Source organism: Ambystoma mexicanum, chromosome 14 (assembly GCF_040938575.1).
Source record: "Ambystoma mexicanum isolate Mex_15411 chromosome 14, UKY_AmexF1_1, whole genome shotgun sequence".
In the NCBI taxonomy this organism is placed as follows: Eukaryota; Metazoa; Chordata; class Amphibia; order Caudata; family Ambystomatidae; genus Ambystoma; species Ambystoma mexicanum.
In genome coordinates, this window is record NC_090940.1 from 657,374,709 (window position 1) to 657,398,256 (window position 23,548).

The 23,548-nt window shown below is 45.8% G+C and overlaps 1 protein-coding gene across 2 annotated transcripts in view; it reads right to left on the minus strand.

The window, feature by feature from the left end:
• Window positions 1-10,414: 10,414 nt before the first annotated feature.
• Window positions 10,415-23,548, minus strand: part of JAG2 (jagged canonical Notch ligand 2) — a 242,540-nt gene continuing 229,406 nt past the window's right edge. For both annotated transcript variants that reach the window (XM_069638198.1, XM_069638197.1), the window contains one exon: window positions 10,415-12,458. In XM_069638198.1, the coding sequence (XP_069494299.1) occupies window positions 12,019-12,458 (440 nt within the window). In that variant the 3' untranslated portion in view covers window positions 10,415-12,018. The remainder of the gene's footprint in view (window positions 12,459-23,548) is intronic.

Genomic DNA, 23,548 nt, shown 5'->3' on the forward strand with positions numbered 1-23,548 from the left:
ATTGAAATGTAAGGTTGACTTTTGGGGCATATACTGAAACTGCATGTACGTATCCGACACAGGTTGTATGTTGGGTTGGCTATAATATATGGATCAAATGGATACTGGAATTGTACAAGGGTATAGTTGAGATGGCAATAAAAAGAGTTCACTGAAAAACAAAGCTTAATCATTTGGGAATTCTGAGACTGGTGCTATCCACATTTCATATGAAATAGGTTTTGTTGAATTCTTGCCCTCCTTCGTGCCTTTGCAGGCCTTCTATTTACGAGCAATTACTACTTCTGCTTGCAGAAGGTATGTAGAGGTATTCACTGACCGCCTGCTATCTCTGTCTGTTCCGGTGTCTCTTCGAATTGTATGTCGAGCCCCCACGTCCACAGTGTCTGCTACACATCTGTGTTACACACTTCCGTTTTAGGTGGAGGTGCACCTCCCTAGTTGGGGTTTTGGTGGGTGTAGCACCTCTTTGTCCCCTTTTCTTAGGTGTAGCACTGTTTTTGGGAGCCACTTTGAAACTACAGGCCCTACATGGATGTGAAAGTCTATCTCAGTGCTATTGATTATTTGCCTCAACAACGCCTATTGCATATGTTTGGAGGAAGCCCACGTCAAGCCGCTTTGGTGGCATCGTCAAAATTCTGAGGACATGTCCCAGTCTGCCACCATCTATTGGACTCTGCTTCAGTCCATGTTTTTGTTTTTCTCTTCAGCACTACTAACTTTAGACCGAATAGTTGGGCGGTTGATTTTGCAGAGTCATGGGGTAACGGTGTGCATTTAGTGCCGTAGGGGAGGCTTCTTATTAAGAAGGCATCTATTGTGTGAGAAGGCTGGATCTTCAGTGCTTCCACGATACCACATACTTTTTCACTTCCAGTGACGCAATGGCAGGGTGGAATGCCAGGTCCCCATTCAGTATCTCTGCTAGAAGGAAGCTCAGGGTATGGAAGAGGTGTGTTTTGAGTAGGGAAGGTGCAAGATCTAAAGTCTATTGCCAAGTGTTGTTATTTTGGGGCAAGAATAGTGAACCCATGAGGGGCCCTTTGAAATCAGTAACACGTCATGCAAGGACGGGGATGCACAATAACTGACATCAAATAACCTGACCGACCCAGGAAGTTGGCAAAATGTCTCTTTCAACTGTTTTATTTCTAATTGTCTAAAACGGGGAGTTACAACGGACATCAATGGACGTCGCACAGCATAATCTCAAAGTATTTAATTAAAAAGAAATCACTTTTATATAGTAAAAATGTGTCATACTTGAGGTCATAATATGTGGCAAACTAAGAAAAGCTAAGTGGGATTGTGGTTGGCTTAAGGGGAATACCTAAGTATGCTTTCTATAAAGGGTTGCGTTGGGATTGGGTCGCTACAGTCAGGTGGACAACTTATGGCCACCCCTGGTGCAAGTCATCTTCATCAGTTATTAAGTACACTGCATATCATTGGCTCTCAAACTGTATGGCCCTTCGTTATATGGCCTTCTAGAATTGATTCACACGCTCGTTCCCTTCTGGAACATTCGGCTCACTAGCAGCATGTAGGCTAGTACTCCGGGTGCTGGTGGGTGGACTTGACCGTGTCTCCCGACCCAATTAGCCCATCATCGCGCATACCTTCTGCCATTCAGATTGTCTTTGAACTTGAATTTAATATTTTTGCAGTCTATAATACAATTGGTGGCAAACTAGTCTTCAAAAGATATTGTTTATTTTGATGAAAGCTTGGGTGCTGCTTAGTAATGGCCAGTACCACTCAGACTGCCGAGTCATAATTTGTAGAAATAAGAATTTGCTAGTTAACTTCTTGCGCAACTTCAAATGTTGCTCATAAGGGGTAAATAATGTTCATAATACTAGATTCATTTGTCACGAAATGTTTAATAAACTCCAATTCATAATGTTGTACATTGTGGGCAACATTATGAATCAGAGTTTATTAAACATTTCGTGACAAATGAATCTAGTATTATGAACATTATTTACCCCTTATGAGCAACATTTGAAGGTGCGCAAGAAGGTGACTAGCATTGTCTTTGAACTTGGCCTTGCAATGTATCATTGCTCCAGAGAATAAAAGGGAGTATAGGCACAGTCTTATTGTAGTTCTAGCCTGTACGCCTTTCGGCCTGTTTTGCAGCATTTAATTTTCTTGAATTAATAAACTTGGCACTCATGGTGTTCTTTTCTCACACCTTAACAAGGACCGATTCAGCTTCTCACTTCCACTGTTCTTCAAGGATAGATCACCAGTTCTTGGCTGCTCCATCATTTGACACCATTCCAGACAGCTATTCCAGACCTTTCCTCGATCTTCGGTAGTTTTCTTACTGCGGCACATCCCTTCGATCCTTCTTTCTCCGCAGGTCTGAGTTTACTAAATATGTGACACTGATGTTCAGAATTCTATATAATGACGGCACCGCTTGCAGTCTATTCACTACCTATAGCTAGCCTTTATGATTATTTAGTCTACTTGCGTTGCAGCATCTGTACAGTTCTAAAACGGCTTGCATTTTCTGCAGTGCTCTTCACACGTGCAATCTTCATTCCGCATATGAAAGTCTTCTCGATTCTTTACTTTGTCATCAGATTGCATAAAGTCTATGCATTCTCTTTTTCAGCCACTCGTCTCAGTGCATCACGTTTGCTTCTTGTGACGTCACCAGACTCTTTTCTCGTCAACTTCATACTCCTTCCGGGATCTCCTCCAAGAGATTGTCATCTCTGCCGGGGACATCATATAGGATCTTCTCAATGGATACCTTGTCTGAAAGGCTTTTTGTGGAATAGGCACCATTGCTGGCATTGCGCATGTCGCAATTTCTGGCTTCCAACATACAGGCAGAATGGGGGCGGGACTTCCTGCAGAGGCATTCAACTGCTGCTCTACAATAGCTTTTCCTAAGCATTACCTTTTCAGGATACAGGAATAGTCCCAACTCAGAATGGTGGGCTTACTGAGCAGAAACAATTGGCTTGGAGGTGATTGTGAGATAGTTTGGAATCTTAGAGAAGATTCTAAACTGCCTTTCATTCTTGTCATGTCCAAGGAAAGTCACAGAAACCAGAGCTCCAGTGAACAGTTAAAGAAAGAGAAGATGATCTTACAGTAAATTAACTGTCATCAGAAAAGATAAGTGTTGAACAAATTAGAGAGTTATTTTTCTTTGGAAAGTCAAGAAAAGGCAAGGTACAAACTTGTATTTAATTCATTCTAAACCTAAAGACTGAGAAGATACTCAGCAATGTTTCATTTAGCATCTGCTTAACATTTAATTGAAGGTAGTTCAATATAAAAGCACAGTAATAGAGTGTAATATGTGTATAGTTGTGGAACGCTATGTATATTTCCTTCGTCATGGCAGCGCAGGCTCAGGAGTTTGTTGCAAGGCTATTAGACAAAGGAGCCAGTAATGCGCGTGATGTTGAAAACGCAAGTTGTTGCATGAAAAAGGCTGTTGATCTTAAGCTGTGCAGCATACCTAGAACGGCAGAGGCAGAGCCGTGTGTGTCTCGTCGGGGGCAGTAGAGCCGAGGCAAAAACGAATTTGGCAGAAATACCCTTTTTCCATTTGTGTACGCGGGCACGGGATCACAAGAAACACTGGTCGTTTGGTTCACGGAAGCAAGGATGCAGAAAACATCTTGCTCACTGTGAGGAAGGCATGGTATCAAGTAGTAGACACAGGCACAAGTTGGGTAGGTAGCATTCCTAGCTAGCCCTAACTCTAAAATGGGAGTAATCTCGACCAATAAACAAATAAGTCCAAGTTAGCCTGATCAAAATAAAAAGACCTATACTAAAATAAAACTCACTTTGTCCTCCTTCTCAAAATGTCAAATGTGTTGAGGGAATACAAAAGGAAAATAGTGACAAAAAAAATGCCTTCAGTATCAACTCCCTTCCCCAGGTTCAACAGAGTGGGGTCTAGAGACTCTCGTAAAAAACAAAGTATAAGTGGATAGCACAATTCTATCAGTCTTGCACACTTTGGTTTACTGGTACACTTCAATAGTTCAATCTTAGGCTTACATCTTCTGGTGGTTAAATCACTTCTTTGGGCTTTCGCCCGCCTTGCCATCAATATTCAGTTCACATTCACTTTCTCAATTTCTCACAGTTCTGCATAGGCTTCCCTCTGCTAGGCTCGACCTGCCTCTCCTTCGTGCGGGTTCCCTTCCCCACGGAAGTATCTTTTCACTGTCAAAGACTTTTGAAACTGCAAGGAATTCACATAGACCTCTGCATGACCACGTCAACCTCTCTTTCAGCAATCCTTAAATTCACAATCTTTTTGCAGAACCAATGCCTTTTGGTACTTGCAGTTCTTATTCTCTTTAGCTTGCCTTCTTGGCCTTTTGCAAAGTTCTCATTTTGCCCTCTTGGCATATTCACAGGTCACATATTTCACTTTCCTCTTGGTCAACTTTCTTTATCACCGTTACTTTCTTTCCTTTGATCTCAGCCGTAATCTCTTTCAAAACAACATTTCACAGAGACCTTCGAATGTGCGACTTCACCTGGCAGGACCACTCTGTTACTTTGCTACCTTTCCTTTCAACAACTGTTCTCTTCATTCGCGTTATATTGGCACACGCGAAACCTTCAACTTTCAAATTACAGTCACTTTCCCTTTAACATCAAACCGACTTTTTCTCCCTTTGATAACTTACCAGTCGTGGTAATTGGATTTCGTTCATCTTTTTCATGCAGCTCAAGGCTGTTACCAACGCCTCTTCTGCTCCTCCCCAACTCTGCCGTTCACCCGGGAGGGCAGCAGGCTGCTCTCTGGCAACTTGAAGGTTTCTTTTCTCCGCTCACTCGGCTTTGCTCTTCGGACGCTCACGGCTTCCTGAAAGCATGGAAATCTTGCCTGGCTTTCTCGTGATCCTTTCAACTGCTCATCAGCCTGTTGGCCTGTCAACTCCCACAGCCTGGTTCGCCTCAGCCTCGGAAGAACTGTTCCTTCTCGTACCAAGCCTTGCCCAAAATGAGCCTGTGTGCAACACCTTTTATCTTCACAGGCAGTGTCAATAAGTGACAGGTGTACATTGTTAGAGTTACATGCCAGACTCAGCCTGGCCCCATTACAGGGACAGGGCCAATGCAAGTCAGGGGAGGTAATTTTTCTGACCTCATCTTCCTCGGCGCAGTACTGTTAGGAAAAGATGGAGGAATTTGGGGAGTTGTAGTTTCCCATAAAATAAGCAGGGATAGGCGCTAGATTGGTTGTGGAAAAGGGGGCTGCCATGTCTCACCATTGGGTTCTTCTTCCCCACTCCTGAGGACCCCCTTCCCAGGGGATCCTCCCTCGCTTGTCCACCCCCAGGGTCGGGATCCAAAAGCAATGGCCTTTCCCTAGCCACCTGAGTACAGGATCCCTGGGCACTAGTTTGTGAAACACCCTCTGGTTTTTCCACACTCATCAAACCGGAGCAAAAACGTGCTTGGGACTCCATAAATGCAAATAGTTTTCCGTTGTTGAAGTCCATATTGTGAAACCACAAGGGCATAATTCAAAGTTAGACGCTCAGAACAATCTGAGGAGGAGCTATTGAAAATGTAATCTTAGGTAAAGTGAAAAGGATTTCAGATTGGAGCACTGAATTAGCAGGGAAAAAGATATGTAAATGAAAACCTGAGAGACTGCCAAAGCAGGGGAAAGTATTTTACTGAAGAAACATGAGAGACTGCCTTGTATTAGGATAGAGAAATTGTAGAAAAGGTAAAGATTATATATTTTGCAGTACTAGGAGGAAGTATTTGAGATAGAGCTGAAGATCGACTGCCTTATTTCCAAAAGAACTTTTAGTCAAAGACATTTTTCAAGAAAGTCAACAGAAGTCAGTAAAGACTATGCTACAAGGTTCTTAAAAGGTTGCCTCCAAGCTTGGGGCGGAAGTACTCGGTCAATAAGAGAAGGTGGTATATAATATTTTTAAGGTGTTTCAAATTCTATGAATTTACTTAACCACAAGGTGTATTCATTTTGCAGGTTTCGTGAAGGCGCAAGGTTCTGAAATCAGATGACAGTCGACAGGGACCTGTTCTTTTTTATTGTATCCTCTTCACCTTTGCCCCTGGGCTGGCCACCTCAGCAATTGTAGTATAAAGATTGTTGGGAGGACCAGACTAACGGGTCTGGGGGGCTCATTGTCTGCTCCTGCGGGATTTGAGAGCTGGGACCTTCAAGAATTAAAGGCCCATGTTGATAAGACCTGCCCGAGTAGAGTCTGAGTCAGATTTAACGTTGAGCACCCTGGGAAAGATGTTAATGGAGATGAGGGAGGAAATGAGAATCTAGGAGGGAAGCCTTGTAACTAAATGCAAAGATGGAGGAATTACGTATTCAGGCTAGTAAAGGAAGAGCTCAGGCAGGGAGACCAAGTATTTCGGGGTAGAGTCCTGGAAGGGATCCTCCCGTGTTGTATCCAGAGCTAGAGTTTGGTGGGCCTGGAAAAGACAGGGAGCTGAGAAGAGATTTAGTATTTCACCATGAAATTCCTTAGTGACAAAATCCTTGGCTCCACCTGAGCGTTTCTCAGGAGACCAATGAACGTTTAAGCCATTTTTAATGCAGTGCAAATTGATTTAACATGTACGGACCAGAGTTATTTCCTAATGAAGCCTTGAACGTGGCATTTTTAATGTTCTATTTGTCAGGGGAGGCAGCAGCCTGCTCAGTTCCTGACCCAAAGTGTAGACAGTGAGTTGTTAGAACTGAAGAGGGGACCCAACTACATATATTATGCAGTTTAGCGCTTTGGTCTCGGGGAGTGGTTGGCCTGAAGAGAAGAGGTCTTATCTTTTTTATAGAGGGCTACGAGAGGAGTTAAAGGACGCCTTTACTGATATGGTGGAGGGACCAGCTTCTTGCTAAGAGCAGAGAATTCTGGTGTTGCAATTGGACCCAAGGTTGTCTGAAAGACATTTAGAATAAAGAAGGGTTTTTCCAGAGAGTAGAACCTGAGTGAGGAACGAGCAACCCAAGGGGGAACTAGGGCCCAAGGAAACTAGAGGTCCTGGATGGGAAAGCCAGTTTAGAGCGCCCCTTACTAAGGGAAAAGAAGGAGAGGTGGTGGAAAGAAAGTCTGTTTGTACTCTGGGGATAGTAATCCTTTTGTAGGAAGATGTCCTCGAGCACCCCGAATATTTCCTGCTCCTACCGGAGGTCAATTGGTGGCGAATACGATTAAGACATCAGTGCCACATAGAACGCTGAACGTATCCTTGCATTGAGATGGTAAACTGAGATGTGGGGGTCCTTGTGTTTTAGATTCTGGCACAACCAGAAACATATGGATAGAACATTTCCTAATGAAGCCTTGAACATGGCATTTTTAATGTCCTATTTGTCAGGGGAGGCAGCAGCCTGGTCATTTCTCCTAGTGGGCCGAGGAACCAGCCTTGGTGCTCCAGTAGTAACAAAAGAAATTCCAGAACAGGTCAGAGTAGTAGATGGCACGCAACTCACTTCAGGTCCAATCACACAAACCACTGGCCAGTTGGGAATGAGCATTTCAGAGGGACATTGGGTGGAAATTATGTTCGAATTAATTAATGCGCCCCAGTTGCAAATCATTTTGGGAATGCCCTAGAGTTTAGATCAGAATTTTGTTTGGAACAATGTACTGTGGATGGTTTCGAAAGAGGCAAGGTTAAGGAGGGGAGTCTGGGGGAATACTTGGCAAGTGATGCGGTTGAGTAAAATGTGGTGGGCGTTAGGGGTGTCACGGTATTAGTTTTATGGCGGTACGATAACCTTCTTGTCAAATGACGGTATATCATGGTTATCACAGTATAGAAGGTGGAGTGAACTAATCTTAACAAATATTTTCTTAACAGGTCATAAATTGTCAGATTTATCATCACAAACAAAACCAGGCACCGAGGGTCAGAATTGGGCTTTTTAACATACTTTCCACTGAAATGCCACCCCTTTCCTCCACCAAATACAAACACACGTGTGGAGAACAGCTTTTCTTAAGTGGTCATTTAGGTTTTTAGCTCCCCCACTGGCTACTGGTGAAGATGAACATGTTGCCATATTGATAGCCTGCATGCCACAGATCAATGGAGGCTGATTGTAGTATACGCTTGTGCGCATACACACACACGCGCACTCTTTACGTTACAGCCTTTCCAAATCAGATTGAAAAGCACACTTAATGGTATAAACGGTATACCGGTATAAACAATTTGACGGTTATTATTGTTCAATTAAGTGGTTCACGGTATCTTTAACGGTATACCGTTATACTGTTACATCCCTAGTGGGCGTGATAGTGTGAGTCTTGCCTGAGTATTATCGTGGATTTGAGGATGTTTTCAGTGAACAGGATGCTAGTGAGCTACCACACACCACTCATGTGACTGCAAGATCGACCTGGAAGACAGGGCACCCATTCCCTGTGGCAGAATGTACACCTTAAAAGAAAAAGAGAACGAGCACCTGAAGGAGTATCTGCAGGAAAATGTAGTCAAGGGTTTTATTTGCTATTCATTTACCAGCCGTGTCACCCTTACTTTTCGTGCCGAAGAAGGATAAGACCGTAAGAACTTGCATTGATTATAGAGCCCTAAATAGGATAACCGTAAAGAATCAATACCCATTTCCACTGATTTCTGTTTTTCTGGATCGGCTACAAGGTGCAAAGTTTTCCACTGAATTGGATCTCAGAGGAGCGTATCAACTTGTGAGGATTAGGGAGGGAGACAAGTGGAAGACTGTTTCGAACTTTGGACTATTTGAATATCAGTTGATGCCATTCTGTAATGCTCCAGCAGCCTTCAGTTTTTTATCAATGAAGTGCTCCGGCAATTGTTAAGACAAGGCATACTTCCATTGTCAGTATTTGATATCGCTTGTGTATGGTACATTGCTTTTTACTATCCATACCATCCTACTGACCAGTATCCGCCCTGCAGCAGTGTGTCAGGCAAAGGCAGTTGTACACAGTGTATTGCAACAATCCAATACCATTCTGCTCCGAAGACTTCAGACCTTCTTTATCCCTGATGAATTACCACTTAAATTGTTTAATAATGAAGATGGAAAGAAACATGTCGGCCCTTTGATTTTTGTCATGATTAATAATGAATTAATGTGACAAGCCAAGTTTTCTAGTGTTGGGAAACTTTGTATTTAGCAGAACAGTGTTGTTTGCCACTGGCTAGATTTTGTTAATATTGTTAATTCTTTTTTTGTGATAGAAATGTTATACTTATGTTTATGTATTTCTTTGACAACCATTCTAATTAAGTTGTTTTGATTTTGACAGATTTGAATGAATGTAGTATGGATGGAGTAGTTGGTGATGTGAGTGGTTTTGGGTCTGTTGCACTATTCATGGTGAATGTTATTATGAATTATCATGTTAATATGAATTATTAGTTACATTGCATCCTATTGTGATCTAGCCATTTTTTTTCTATTTTCTCTATTTTTTGATACATTATGAGATTTTATAATCCATATGGTAGTTTTAATAATTAATACATTTTATTAATAAGTTTATGGATGTGAATTGAATCCTTTCACCCCCCATTGAGAGATGTGCAAACTGATTTGTGTTGATAACAGTTTGTATTAAGTAATTTTTTTCTGTCCTGCCTTTCACCTAAAAAAGTTTGCTTATCCCAGCCTCTTAGCTGTTTTATATATACTTGTACTTTCCAGGCACGGCCGTGGATAAACTCCGCCTGGAGTCCCCATTCTAGTGTTTTTGTGCTGCGGGAATACCCAGATATCTTTGTGCTTGTTTACATCGATGACAATTTAATTTTTTCAAAGGATTTGAGCCAACACGAAGAACATGTTTGGATGGTCTTGGCTAAATTGCGAGAAAAAACCCTTTTTGCAAAGTTGGAAAAGAGCCCATTTCATACATCTAGAGTGGAGTTCCTGGGTTTTGTAATTTCTCTTGCTGGATTGGAAATGGATACCAGTAAGATCAAGGCGGTTTTGGAGTAGCCAGCACCAACCAACGTCAAAGACAACGTTTTATCGGATTTGCACATTTTTATCACAGATATATCTGAGAATTGTCACAGGTTGTAACACCCATTACTCGACTACTGAAAAAGGAATTAGGTTTGTGTGGGGGAGGATATGCAGATGGTTGTACACAAAAGAAGTGACACAGAACAGTTAAGAATCGATGAAAAGGAAAGCCACGAAGTAGTTTACAAGTGTTGGCTTAAGGAATTTCACTTACCGCTTTTTCTTGTTCTTATTAAATTAGCACTTTTACATGACAACACATGTTCCTTGTACAATCAATCACGCTAAACAACAACTCATATTTACAACAGGAGTTCAGTAATACTACAATACTGAAACAAGCAGAAAACACCCTTGATACAGCAATTTAGAAGAGACACAGATAACCAAAATGAACAAACATTGTTATAAAATGCTTTAATAAATAGTTTTTCTGAAAGTTATTTTTTTAAGAACATGTCAAACAAAATGCACTAAACAGAAGTTCCTGCAAAGCAATTCCTGCATTCATGTATAAAATAATTTCCAAACATTCATGTTCACCTTGTTCATTGGCCAAAGTTTATACTTTCAGATAAGAAACCTCTTTTTCACTGGTAGGTTAACTAAACATATGTAGTGTTACATGTTTCCAGTAATTAAAAATAAACCGATAGCTTGCCCACTGAGTAACAATAACAGAGCATTATAAAAAGTCAAACCAAAATGCACAAGCCTTAGTTCCGATTAACCAGGTCTCATGAGGTAATCCATCCTTTGAGTTTGCCAACCATTTTTTTTCTGAAAGAGAGAGGACTACAAACTAACAGAAAAGAGTGAAGAAAAATATTGTTCCCTTCATTGGGTCTGAATTGAAAGCAACAAAATACATATAAAATAAAAAAATAAAAATAATGTAATACCACATGTAATTAACATATTCACAAAAGAAAGAGCAACGCCCTCCTAGGGTGCCAAGATTCGCAGCTGGGCTGTGAACACAGTATGTTTGTTAGACAGGTAGCACTAGGAGGCAAATAAACAGCTTTATAATCTATTTACACATCATGGTTACTGTCACAATGAGAGTCCAAATGACCAACAGATTCCTAACATTGATTATATTAGCGGTGCTGTCTAAATCTGGACATCATACAAAAGGAAACAAGGTCTTAAAAGAAAGCCCTAAAACATTTTCTGCAACATAAATTAAAAAGGAATGACATGTCAAAAAAAGACCAAATATTTTAAGTTATTAAATCAAATATACAGAGCGATTCTTTTAATATTTACATATTTACAAAACACACTTTCACAATTAGAAAATAAACAGTGTATCTATGAGATGCACCTATACGTTTTGCTTTTTTACTTAGCAATATCAGTAGGGCAGTCTTTGACAGTTGCTATAGAAAAGTTTAATCTCAAAGGCACTTGTCACATGCTTCAATACTGCAATTCTAATAGTATTTTATATTAAATAAAAGGACACTTTGAACCACAGTTGAAGGATCTCTTGTGTGAGTGTGTACGTGTTACGAAGTATGCAAGGCAAATTTAATGAAACTCATAGAAGCGACTAACGTAACAAGTGCAGTGAGCTGCCGTTTATAAAGATCGGACGTCAAGAAAAAAGTTAAAGTTCACACGGTTTCCTCAACCAGGAGGTTTTAAAGCCACCATTAAATTATAACAAGCAATAAAAGGAAATACATTCTGTAAACAATGTACAATCTCTTGTAATAAACTTTACACAATAGATTGAAAATACAGTCACGCTCTCTTTTCTCTGCTTCCGAGCAGAAAGGTAAACTTTACAAAAATAGCAACTATCAAAGAACACTCAGTTTTGTTTGCCTGACAGTCATTGAATAATTTATACAAAGGCTAAAGAAACAATAAAAATAAACATTTTTTACATAAAATAAAAAAAATGAACATTGACTCCAGATATTTTAGTCCTTAACGCGCCATCTTGTAGTGTAGGCAAAGTGCCCACCGTTGAACTCGAACGAGTCTTTCCTCCTTCAGTGTGATTTATTCACATTTTTAACACATCTGTTGTCCAGTTTGCTAGTGCTCGTCCGATGTGGTTTCTTTACTGGGGAGCTCTCGGACGTGCCCACATTCCCCTTTAAGAAAGTTTTTGGCCACGTTGGCGAGAGGTTTTTGTCCTCGTCTATGACCATGACCTCCCCCTCCAGCTGCTCCTCCTTCTCCTCCTCTTCTGAATCAAAAGTTCTCTGCGAAGGAGAGATGAAACTTTTGCACTCATACTGATTGTCTTTGTTACTGTACGGCTTCTCAATGGGGTTCCTTATAGGATTTAAGGACTCCCGCTGATTATTTTGTTCCTCTGGTCTTCGCTCCCTTTCTTTTCTTCTTTTTCGAGTCCACCAAACGCAAATGATTATGCAAGTCAGCCAAACGACACTGAAAACCGCGCACAGTACCGGGACCAAGTAAACTAGAGAGAAACAACAAACAATATTTAGTTATGGAAGAAGAGCCCAAAAATGTATCTACATGCAAGTAAAGAATACACATGACACAGTCCTGAGAAACCTGTAGAGAGGCACTAGAGTAAACAAGCCCTTGGCCAACAGTCAAGCATTATATTAAAATGCATCCCTTTCTCAAATCACAGTTCCTCACGTCCTCAAACTTAGCTAGTCTTCAAGACATGCTGCATAAACTACAAAGCCCTGGTGGCAAAATCACCTATGAAGCAAGCAGACAAGCTAGCCATAACCAACTTCTCACAGTACCAGATGTCAAGGCATCAGAAAACACGAACTACAAAAATGCTCAAAGTGGAGAACCTGAAAGTGTAATCAGCATAATGTCACAGGCAAAGGTGTTGACAAATGGGGACCAGAAGTGTTTCTCAACCAAAAGGTTTTCAGTTCAAAACATGGATATTAGAGCAAGGATCTTGATAAAAACAAAACAAGGATTTCTCCCAGTACAAGACAGTGTTGTATAAGTAATACAAAACAAGCGAATGGTATTCAAACATACACATTCTTTTGGCATGAATCCATGAATATATTTGGATTTCACGTAGAGCAAACTTAGCTAAAACATAACGAAGCACTGTGTGTGTCGTTGAGGGAAACGTACATAATGCCACCTCGGTATTAGCTGATGGGCAAGGTCTTCAGTTCCTTCCTAGACTGCAAGCGTGTTGGTGAGGTTGAGATTACCAATTCAATGGCATTTCAGTAGGCAAGGGTGCAGCAAGAGAAGGACTGTTTCCTGTATTTCATCCTTACATTCCACTTTAGTTACTGGCCTAGCAATGGCCTGGTGCCCAGAGACGGCCCCATCTGAGCTACAGAATTTCTCAGCTAGGCAGGCAGGTGTGTGAGCGGTGGTTGCCTTAGACGTGATCCAGGCAGTCTTAAAAACAATACTATGGTTGGGATGGGAAGCCAGTGCTGCTCTCACAGGATGCTAGAAATGTGGTTGAATGTCTTGGTTTCCCATTATGAATCATGCTGCAGCGTGTTGGGAGGCCCTAAGTGGGGCCAGGTTGTCGGCAGAAAACTGGCAAGGGGGGAGTTTTCCCCATCGATGTGGGAGATTGCTAGAGTCTGGACTGTGGTTCTTAAAACCTTGGGTGGAAGGCAGTGTTTTTTTCCTTCTGGAGGAGGGTTCGCTGGTAGCAAGCAGTTTGGGCCTTTTTGTTGATAGGTTGTCACGAAGCGTGCAGTGTATAATGAACCCAAGTGATTTGGCAATCGGAGTCATGTGAGGTGTGAAGCAGTCTAGGTAAGGAACAAGTTACTTACCTGTAACTGTTGTTCGCAGGCATGGGTCTGGAATGGATTCACATGCTCATGAATATTCCCCGTCGTCAGACTGGGAATCCTCAGTAAAGAAAAAATCAGTATCAGTTTTGTTTCTGATCTGTCTTTCTTAGTAATAACCAATCACTGATCTCGGGGTCATACTGCCCCCAGCCAATGACTCCCCTCTCCCTAAGCCCCGCCTCTGGCAGCCATCCTCAGATTTGGTAGCACGCCAAGTGGCAGTATGACCAAGTGAAGAGCCACAGAGGGGTAGGTAGGAGGGTTTGCATGTGAATCCATGCCAGACGCATGCTGGAGAACAACAGTTACAGGTAAGAAACTTGTTCCTTCTCCAGCATGGGGTCTGGCATGGATTCACATGCTCATGAATATAAGAATACATAGCAGTACACACATGCACAACCACGGGAGGTGGCAAAAGGCTCAACATTAAGCATTACATACAACTCAACATTAAGCAATTCTTACCTCCTCACCAGGCTCACCTTCAGCGAACAGGTTGCACAGCACTGCTTGGCCGACCCTGGACTCCTCCCTGGAGTCCCGATCGACGCAGTAGAATCTTGTGAAGGTGTGTGTCGACCTCCACGTAGCAGCCCTGCAGATGTCCAGCAGGGGCACACCAGACAGGAACGCCGTGGTAGCAGCGATCGCTCTGGTCGAATGGGCTCTCGGATGGCCAGGCAGCGGCCGGTTTGCCAACCGGTGACAGTGCATGATGCAGCCGGAGAGCCATCTGGAAATGGAAGTCTTCGAGAGAGCCTTCCCTTGATTCACAGACCCAAAGTTCACAAACAGTTGTGACGTCTTCCGAAAACTCTTTGTGCGGTCCACGTAGAACTTCAGCGCTCTAGCTACAACCAGCGAGTGCAAAGTCCTCTCGGCCGGCGTCGAAGACGACGGGAAGAAAACTGGTAACACCAAGGGCTTGTTGAGGTGGAGGTCCGACGGCACCTTGGGCATGAAGGAGGGGTGCGTCCTCAGCACCACCCTCGCGTCATGAAAAGTCAAGTATGGAGGCTTGCAAGATAGGGCCTGGATCTCTCCCACTCATCGTGCGGAGGTGATGGCCACGAGGAACGCTGTCTTCCATGACAGGAACTTCAAAGGCACCGAATGCATAGGCTCAAATGGGGCCCCCCCATGAGCCTGGTCAGCACCACATTAAGCTCCCACGCCGGGTCAGGAGCCTTCACCGGCGGGAACGATCGGAATAGTCCCTTCATAAATTCCTTCACCAGGCGATGAGACCACAAGGACACCCGTAGTCCTGGTATATCGGGATATGGCAGCCAGATGTATTTTGATGGAGGCGTGAGCCAGTCCAGCTTTGGCCAGCGACAGTAGGTACGGCAGTACTTGAGGGGCCGTAATCCGCAGATGGTTAAATCTTCTGTGCACGGCACCAGACAGAGAACCTCTTCCATTTATGAGCGTTGCACTTGAGAGTTAAGGACGCTCTGGCCTTTGCAAGAACCTCTCTGCAATCAGCCGGTATATCGTACCCTCCAAACTCTAGTGCTGCAGGAGCCAGGCCTGCAAGTTCAGCGACTGTGGGTCGTGATAGAGAATGCCGCCTCCTTCTCTGGAGAGAAGATCCGCGTCCGCCGGCAGCTTGACTGATGGGGACGTTGACAAGTCCAGAAGGTCCGGGTACCAGATCTGCCCCGGCCACGCCGGTGCGACGAGGATCATCCTGCACCTGGACTTCTTGAGCTGGTTGATGAGGCGGAGCAGCAACGGCAACGGAGGGAACGCGTATAGAAATAGGCCGTCCCAGGGGAACGAGAAAGCATCGCCCATGCTCCTCGGCTGTGGGAACCTGCTGGTGAATCTCTGGCACTTGGAGTTCGTCACCGTCGCGAACAGGTCGATCTGGGGTTTGCCCCATCGTTGGAAGAGCTGATCCACTTGATCCTGGCGCAGTTCCCACTCGTGGCACGAGCGCAGCTCCCTGCTGAGTGAGTCGGCAATGGTGTTTTTTATTCCTGCCAAGTGGAAGGGAACCAGAAACATCCCCTGGGCGACGGCCCAGTGCCACAGATCCTGGGCCTCTGTGGATAGGGCTGGGGATCCAGTTCCCCCTTGCTTCCGTATGTAGAACATCGTGGTGGTGTTGTCGGTGAAGATCCTCACCACCTTGTCCTTGAGGGACGGAAGGAACGACTTGAGAGCCCAGAACACTGCTCGGAGCTCCAGAATGTTGATGTGGAGAGACCTCTCCTCCGGGAGCCAAAGGCCTCTTGCGTGGAGATCTCCGGTGTAGGCCCCACAACCCTCCAAAGAGGCATCCGTCGTCACCGTCTCCTGAAGAGGCAGGGTTTGAAAGTCCGTGCCTGTAGTGAGGTGAGCACGGGTACCCCACCATAGCATAGGATCGCCCGACGGAACTCCTCGTCGAGAGGGATCCTGTCCTCAAAGCAGCCTGTCGCCTGAAACCAGCAGGTGTCGAGGAACTCCTGTAGCGGACGCATCCGAAGTCTGCAAAGGGGCACAAGATAGATGCATGAGGACATCATCCCGAGAAGGGACTTGATGGACCTCACCTTGGCCACGTCCGTGGCTAACGGGCGCCGCACCTTGCCCAGGATGGTCTTGGTCCTCGCCTCTGAAGGGGAGGCTAATTGTCCCACTGTATCGAGCTTCGATCCCAGAAACAGTGCTACTTGCGAAGGAACCAGGTGGGATTTGGGGTAGTTGATGGCGAACCCCAGATCCGTGAGCAACCGGACGATCTTCGCTGTGTGTTCGACGGCGAGTTCCCTTGTCCTTGCCCGGATAAGCCAGTCGTCCAGGTAGGGGTAGACGTGGATCCCCTGCAGGCGGAGCCGCGCCGCCTCTGGTGCCAGGCACTTGGTGAAAACACTGGGTGCCGACTTTAATCCGAACGGTAGGGCTCTGAATTGGTAGTGGCGTCCCTGAACCACGTTGTCACCGTTATGGCGTGATCCAACGCCACCTCGCCTTCCTGCAGAATTTCTAGGGCCTCTGCCCTTTTGTCGTCAGGTAGGAAGTCTAGCAGGGGAGCTATCTTGAACCAGAGCTCTCTGCCGTAGCAGGCCACGATCGCTAAGGCATTGGCCGCCTTAATCGTCGTCGCCGCTGATGAGATGACTCGTCGTCCCATGGAGTCCAACTTCTTGCCCTCGCTGTCCGGCAGGGAAGTGGAAGTTGAAGCCGCCGCACCCGCTGCCTTCTTAGCCGCTGCCGGGGCGACCAAGTCCGGCGTGGGCTGGGCCCTGAGGCACAAGGGGGTGGCATCGGGGACTCGGAAGTTGTTTTCGTACCTGTGCCTCTTGGCGGGTGTCGTGGAAGGGTTCTTGAGGACAGCAAGCCCCTCGTCCCAGATGTCGTCGAGCAAAGGCACCACGAGGACCGTCTTCCTCTTGGCCTCTCGTCGTTGGTACAGAAACCCTTCCTTTTTTTGTTCAGGGTAGAGCTGGAAGAGCTTGGATGCCCTGGTTATCATGGCGTGGAAAGAGCCAATTTAGTCGGCTGGAGAAGCCCGCTTGTTCGGGGGGCTTCCCGACGGGCCTGGTTCTGGATCCTCCATCGGGGTCCGTGGTAATCTCGTCCTTATCTCGGTACATAAGGATTGGATTGCCAACAAAATGGCCGCCGAGCTATCCTGGGGCTCGGGCAACGGCTGCGACGGATGGGATGGCCGCTCCACTGGGCCCTCTTCGTCGCTATCTTCGATCACGTCAGCAGGGACTGCCCCCTGGGATCGAACCTTCTCGAACCTCTCGTTGATGCCTATGCACCTCTCGTTGAGGCCCTTCTCGGTTTCCACCCGCTCCTCCTCAGAGGCTGATTCCGAGTCTGTAATGGCCACCGGCCCCCCCATCCTTTTCCACCGGGGACTTCACGGGGGTCTTAACGATGGGCTGGAAAGAGGATTCCCTCCGCGGTGGCAGGGATACCCTGGGCCCAGAGGCCGTTTCCACTGGCGTAGTCTCAGCCGGTTTTGCCAGGGTCACCACGACCACTTCGATAGAGGCCTTTGCCGGCTGGATCAAAGCCCTCACCACCTTAGGTGCGTCCTGGGCCTTCGCCTTGGGGGGAGGGTCAGCGCCTCGCTCCCCATTCGAGATCGACCGGGTCCGCTCCAGCAGCTTATCCGGGTTCTCGGACTTCCTCTTCCCTGAACCAGAGCACTGGCTCGTGGTCAAACGTGCCGAGGGAGTAGCGCCCTGCCTGGCAGCCGAAGAGCCTGACCTTTCGGCCCTCCCGGTGCCCGCGGACTCGCGGTGCTTGGCCTTCTGTTGGGCCCCCGTCGCCGGGGCGCCCTCACAGGACTTAGAAGCCCGCTCAGACGTTTTCTTCGCCTTCTCACCTGCTGCGCCCTTCTCCAGCCAGGCGGTGAGGCGGGAACGATGATCTTGTTTGGTCCGTTCCGAAAGGTTCTTGCAGAACACACAGTCCTTCTCCACGTGCGTCTTGTCCTCATGAAGGCAGTAGAGACATTGCGAATGCTCGTCCTCCTTGAAAACGTTTTGCAATCCGCATCCAGGGCAGCACCTGAACAGCTTGGACCCGGGTGTCGAGCTTCCCTTGTCCTGGGCCATGTCCGTTGAGGTAGGCCGCAGATCTTCCGGAAACCTCCAAGAAGTGTAAACTCGGCGAAAACTTCACCCTTGAGGGGCGTAGAAGAATTCTGAAACGGGTCCCCGTTGTCTGAAGTAGAAACGGTGGAACTTGAGGCTCGATTAAACCGAAAAAATCTCCTGAAAAAGCATGAAAACGCAGCAAAAAAAACTCGAGAGCTAAGCACGAGGACTCCCAACACTTGAGCGTGCGGTAAAAATCTGAGGATGGCTGCCAGAGGCGGGGCTTAGGGAGAGGGCAGTCATTGGCTGGGGGCAGTATGACCCAGAGATCAGTGATTGGTTACTACTAAGAAAGACAGATCAGAAACTAAACTGATACTGATTTTTTCTTTACCGAGCATTCCCAGCCTGACGACGGGGAATATTCATGAGCATGTGAATCCATGCCAGACCCCATGCTGGAAAAATGTTGTTTACCCACTCTTGAATGGTATCTGGCTTAGATGATGGCTGAGTAAATAAATTCCATCTTTGTGGGATTCGGCTCCTCGAGCTGAGGAGCCAAGCCTCCTCAGCTTGCTGTGGAGGCTTGGATGGAGGAGAGGCAACACCTGAGGCGCAATATGTCACGAATACCTCCGACTTTAGGTATAATTGGGTATTGTCCATGTATTGGTGGAGTGAGATTTCGGGTCATTGAAAAGTAATCTAATAATGTAGTATGAACAAGGGTCAGGGTCCAACTGCGGTGATCTAAACAGTTTGTGATCAGGGTTGCCTTAAGGATTCGTATAAAGTGACTCACACTTCTTTTAGTTCCCCCAGAGTCTGAGAATGTTACACAGAAGTTGCTAGCCTAGGCTGGCCCTCCTGGGATTTGGTTGCCTGGCATCCATATGACAATGTAGTTCTTCCTAGTCTGTCCTGATGGAATTATCGGGCTGCCATCATGGTTTTCATGCCTCGCAGCTAACAGCAGTTTGTAGCGTTCAGAGCTAGTCCACTACTTTGGGTAATCAAAAGCCCAACACAGGCTCAGGTTTTCTCATCAAGAAATCATCCGCTCCAGGCTACTGCGCTCTGGCTGCAGCTCAGGTGCCACTCGTCTCACCACAAACCACTCTTTACCCCTTCTAATCCTCGGCCCTTTTGGCCTTGCCAGTGCTGATTTTCTATTCTGTACTTCACAGCCCTCTTCCTCACCTCCAAGCTCCAACGACTGCCTCCTCCTCTCTCGTTTCTCCTTCAACCTCTTGCAGTTTCACCTCTTCTCCTTCCTCTTCTGTTACTACCAACTCCATCCACTTCCCAGTCTTTCCTGCTCTCCCTGGGCTCACTTCAAGCACCACCTCACAGTCTGCCGCTCTCCAATCGGCCCCAAGCTGGATCTGCTGCAGCTTCCTTTTTGATGCAGACTCATTATGGGATTGGGCCAATGAGGGTCTACCTGCGAACACCTGGGCGCAGCCGACAAAGAACATGTGATTGGATGGAGAATGGCGTCACCTACTGCCCAGGAGTGCGCAATTATATTTGTATGGTTTGTTGGCACCCTGCAGGCTGAGGGTTTAAATAGTGACCTGCACATTGGGCTCCATTGGGCCAGTCATGGAGGTGGCCTCGTCTCTCCATGCTTTCCTTTAGTAGGTGCACGTATTGCTCGAATTTCCCAAATCACAGCCTCTTAATCCTGTCTCTCACGCTGCAGGGACTACTTGGCAAAATCACAATCACATCCAGTAGGTCGCCTGAAATCCCTTTCCCCAATATTTGTGGTTAACACTTGTAGTCTAGGATCCAAGTGAGCAAATACAAATGAATGACCAGGCTGGGAATATTTGAGAGGTCCTGGGCAGCAAGCCTATAGTCAGCATTGCGCAGCGCTGGCTTTCGACCAGCCCTAAAGCTTCCCCTCGCTCAAATTTCCACGGTCTCCAATTATTACAAGTCGCGCAAAGCTACACAACAACATCCGCCTGTATATTGGAAACGCTGCCCATTTGCTACACTTCTAGAAACAAGTTAAATCTAAGCTTTCCATCGAGAATCCCAATCATTGCACTTAAATGTCCTCATGGACTGTCTTGTCTACTTGCCTAATTTATAGACTCTCTGTGTTTCCCCCCACTAGAGTCCTCACCTTTCCACATTCCTCCTTAGCATTGAAGACAATTTCTACAATCCCGCCCCATCCACTTTTATTATGTTCAGTCCTCTGTAGCTCCTCTAGCCAAATTTGTCCTATACAAATGATCAATAGAAAACGCAACCATTTTTATTTTAAAAAGCTGCCATTTTACATTTTGCTTTATGGAACAAGAAGTACCTCTTTACTATCTAGTTGTCTTCCATAAAGCATCTTAAGTGCAGACAATTCAAAACGTCTTTTAATCGTGCCAAATAGCTTTCTAGAGCTTTTGTATTAAAACTTTTAAATTGCGGCGTGGTTGCATGCGCACCTTAAAAAAAGGCTCAATCCCATACAAGTGGCCAAATGGCACAATTAACCGGTTCCTTTGACCAAACATGGCTGTTGGAATAATTTCCTCCTTCTGGGCTATGCGGCTGGTGGAGTGGACCTCCAGTAGCCTCCCTAGAACACAATCAGGATTGGGATCATAGAGCAGGTGGCCTTTTCAGGCCAGCAAGGGCCCCATAATTCCTTCCCCATTCTCCCAAATGGAATTGTGCCACAGCTCTCAAATTAGGTACCAGCCTGTGATCACTTTTCCTCACTTTTACTCAGGACTGGTCTTGAATACACCCCCTCACCTCTTTGTTTCTTGAAAACGAATTCAATTACATTTTTCTTCAAATATTGCTCCATGAGTTGTGCAAGTGGTCTGGCGCCCATCACCTTGATGGTGGAATACCACGCCTTCTTTTCTGCAACTTCAAAGCACGGTCAATATCTACTACCTACAGCATCTATTTGCCCAATCAACTGCCAGGCTGCCAGATATTGGCAAATGCCCCCCCACGGGTTCTGCGGATGGGAGGGCAGCGAGCAGAGTTGGGCTTGTTTTTTTTCGAAAATTAATCCTGCTTGTTTGGTGAGATCCGCTACAAGGCTAATGTGCGAAGCAAACAGAAGCGTGGCCTCTGTGGATGCTGCTGGCCAAACAGCGATGTCGAAGGAGTCCGATACCTATTGTTTGCCATTGACTTCCCTCTTTGTCTATGAATCCACATGAATCACTGCGCTGGAGGTAAATCACCAAATGATCCGGCTATTAATAGCCGCCACTGTGTTACCTGTAATCTTATGAATCACTGCACCACTTCAAAAGGACGATCAAGTACTTCACTTCCAACCCTATACTGGCTCATAGGTACCAATCTAGGTTTATATTGGCAGGAACTTGCGTCGGCAGACTTCAGTAGCCAAAACCACTGCAACTAAATCCTCAGCCTCATGTTGCTTCAGCTTGGGAATAAATTTAAAAGAAAAAAACATTATCCCAAAGATCTACCAGGGTGGGACAATGGTGCTGCTCTATTGGTTGACTGAAGTGACAGATTTCTGATCTCATCCCTTTCCTTCCTACACCGAGCAGTATGTTGTCTTCTTTCCTAGAAGGCAAAGAACATGTTGATGCTGGCAAACTGATTTTTTTTGCTGCCACTTTGGAGGCTTGCGTGTGCTGATTTCTGTAAAGCATGCAGGAGCCGAGAGGCAATCTTGCCACTGGTGTAGTTGGAGCCGGTACCTTCATAATCTGCTAACCCATTATATATACACACACCATTAAAGTCATTAGTAATGCAGATTTCAGGGCCATGTTCAATTTCTTGATTAACGCGAAGTCCTCTGCCAGTGGAACAAACCATCAGGCAGAGAGAGCGAGCTATACCCCCCCCCCCCACTTCCACCTTCTCATGATGGTATGCAGCAATGAAGGATGTTTTACAGAATATTGCTGAAGAGGTTACCAACGTGCTTTTTTATTTTGCTGATTTGCTATATCAAATCCTCTGGATTTGGATTCCTTGAAAACAGTCATAGTCTTTCTAGTGAGAATCTTGTGGGAAACCAGACCCTGGGGGTGGACCCGTGAGGGAGAAGCACCTGGACAGGGGGTGCTTGGGGGCAGGTGGCAAGACCCTGACCTCAACAAGAATACCCATAAACTCCTGCAGCTCCCAAAACCGCCAATGTGCCAAAAGGGGGAGCTAGCACAGTGGGAGCAAAATCTTAATGAAGGATTCTGGTACTGGAAGTCCAAGGACATTTATTTTGTGAACTTTTGAAGGGGTCTGAGCCCGGCTGAAGGAGACCCATCTATGAACTTTTGAAGGGTTCCAAGCCCGGCTGATGGATACCTGTGTGTGAACTTTAAGGAGTGGGTCCGAGCCTGATCGAGAGAGACCCCTGGAGAAAACAAGGAAACTGAATTGCGCTTCAAGGACATCAGCGACTCTCCCGGGTGAATGGTAGGGTTGGGGAGGCGAGGCCAAGCCTGTGGAGTTAACCTTGACTCGTGGAAAACTGCAGAAACAAGACGAACACAGCCGGTGAGTTGGCAAGCGATCTGAGAGACCGGTGTGTGCTTAAAAGGTTGAAGGTTGCAACAATATATCGCAAGTGAAGGCTGCATGCGTGTGGATGAGATGCGAGGAAAGGCAGACTTGCGAATGAACGTTAAAGCAAGGACAGCTGTGGAACCAGCAATACTGAGTAACTGAGTGGTCCGGAGAAGATAAGTAGCCCACTTGAAAGTCTCTGTAAGGTACAAGGTACCTTGTTTGTAGCAACAAAAGTGAATGAACTGTAAATGCGAAAGTGAACAAAGTTAACCCCTCAGAGAAGGGGAGAGGAAAAGTTGAACATTGAATTCAGTCAAAGTGGTCCTGCGCTGGTCTGTAAAGAAACCACACACATTCGAAAGTCTTTGAGGTCCGGAAAGCTGTCTGAGCCCAACTGATGTAGACCTGAAGTGTAAAAAGCTTGAGGAGGGAGCCCCGGCAAGTGTTGTTGAACTGTGATAGGTCTGAGCCCGGCAGAGGAGGAGCTACATGAGATGTGAGCCCGACAGAGGGGATCCATGTGAACTTTGTACTTGGAAAAGTCTGAGCCCGACTAAGGGAGGCCTACCTGAACTTTGTGTTTAGAAACGGTCCGAGCCCGACTGAGGGAGACCGGTGTGAACCTTTTGAACTATATATTGAAGCTGGAAAGAGACTTTAGCGTG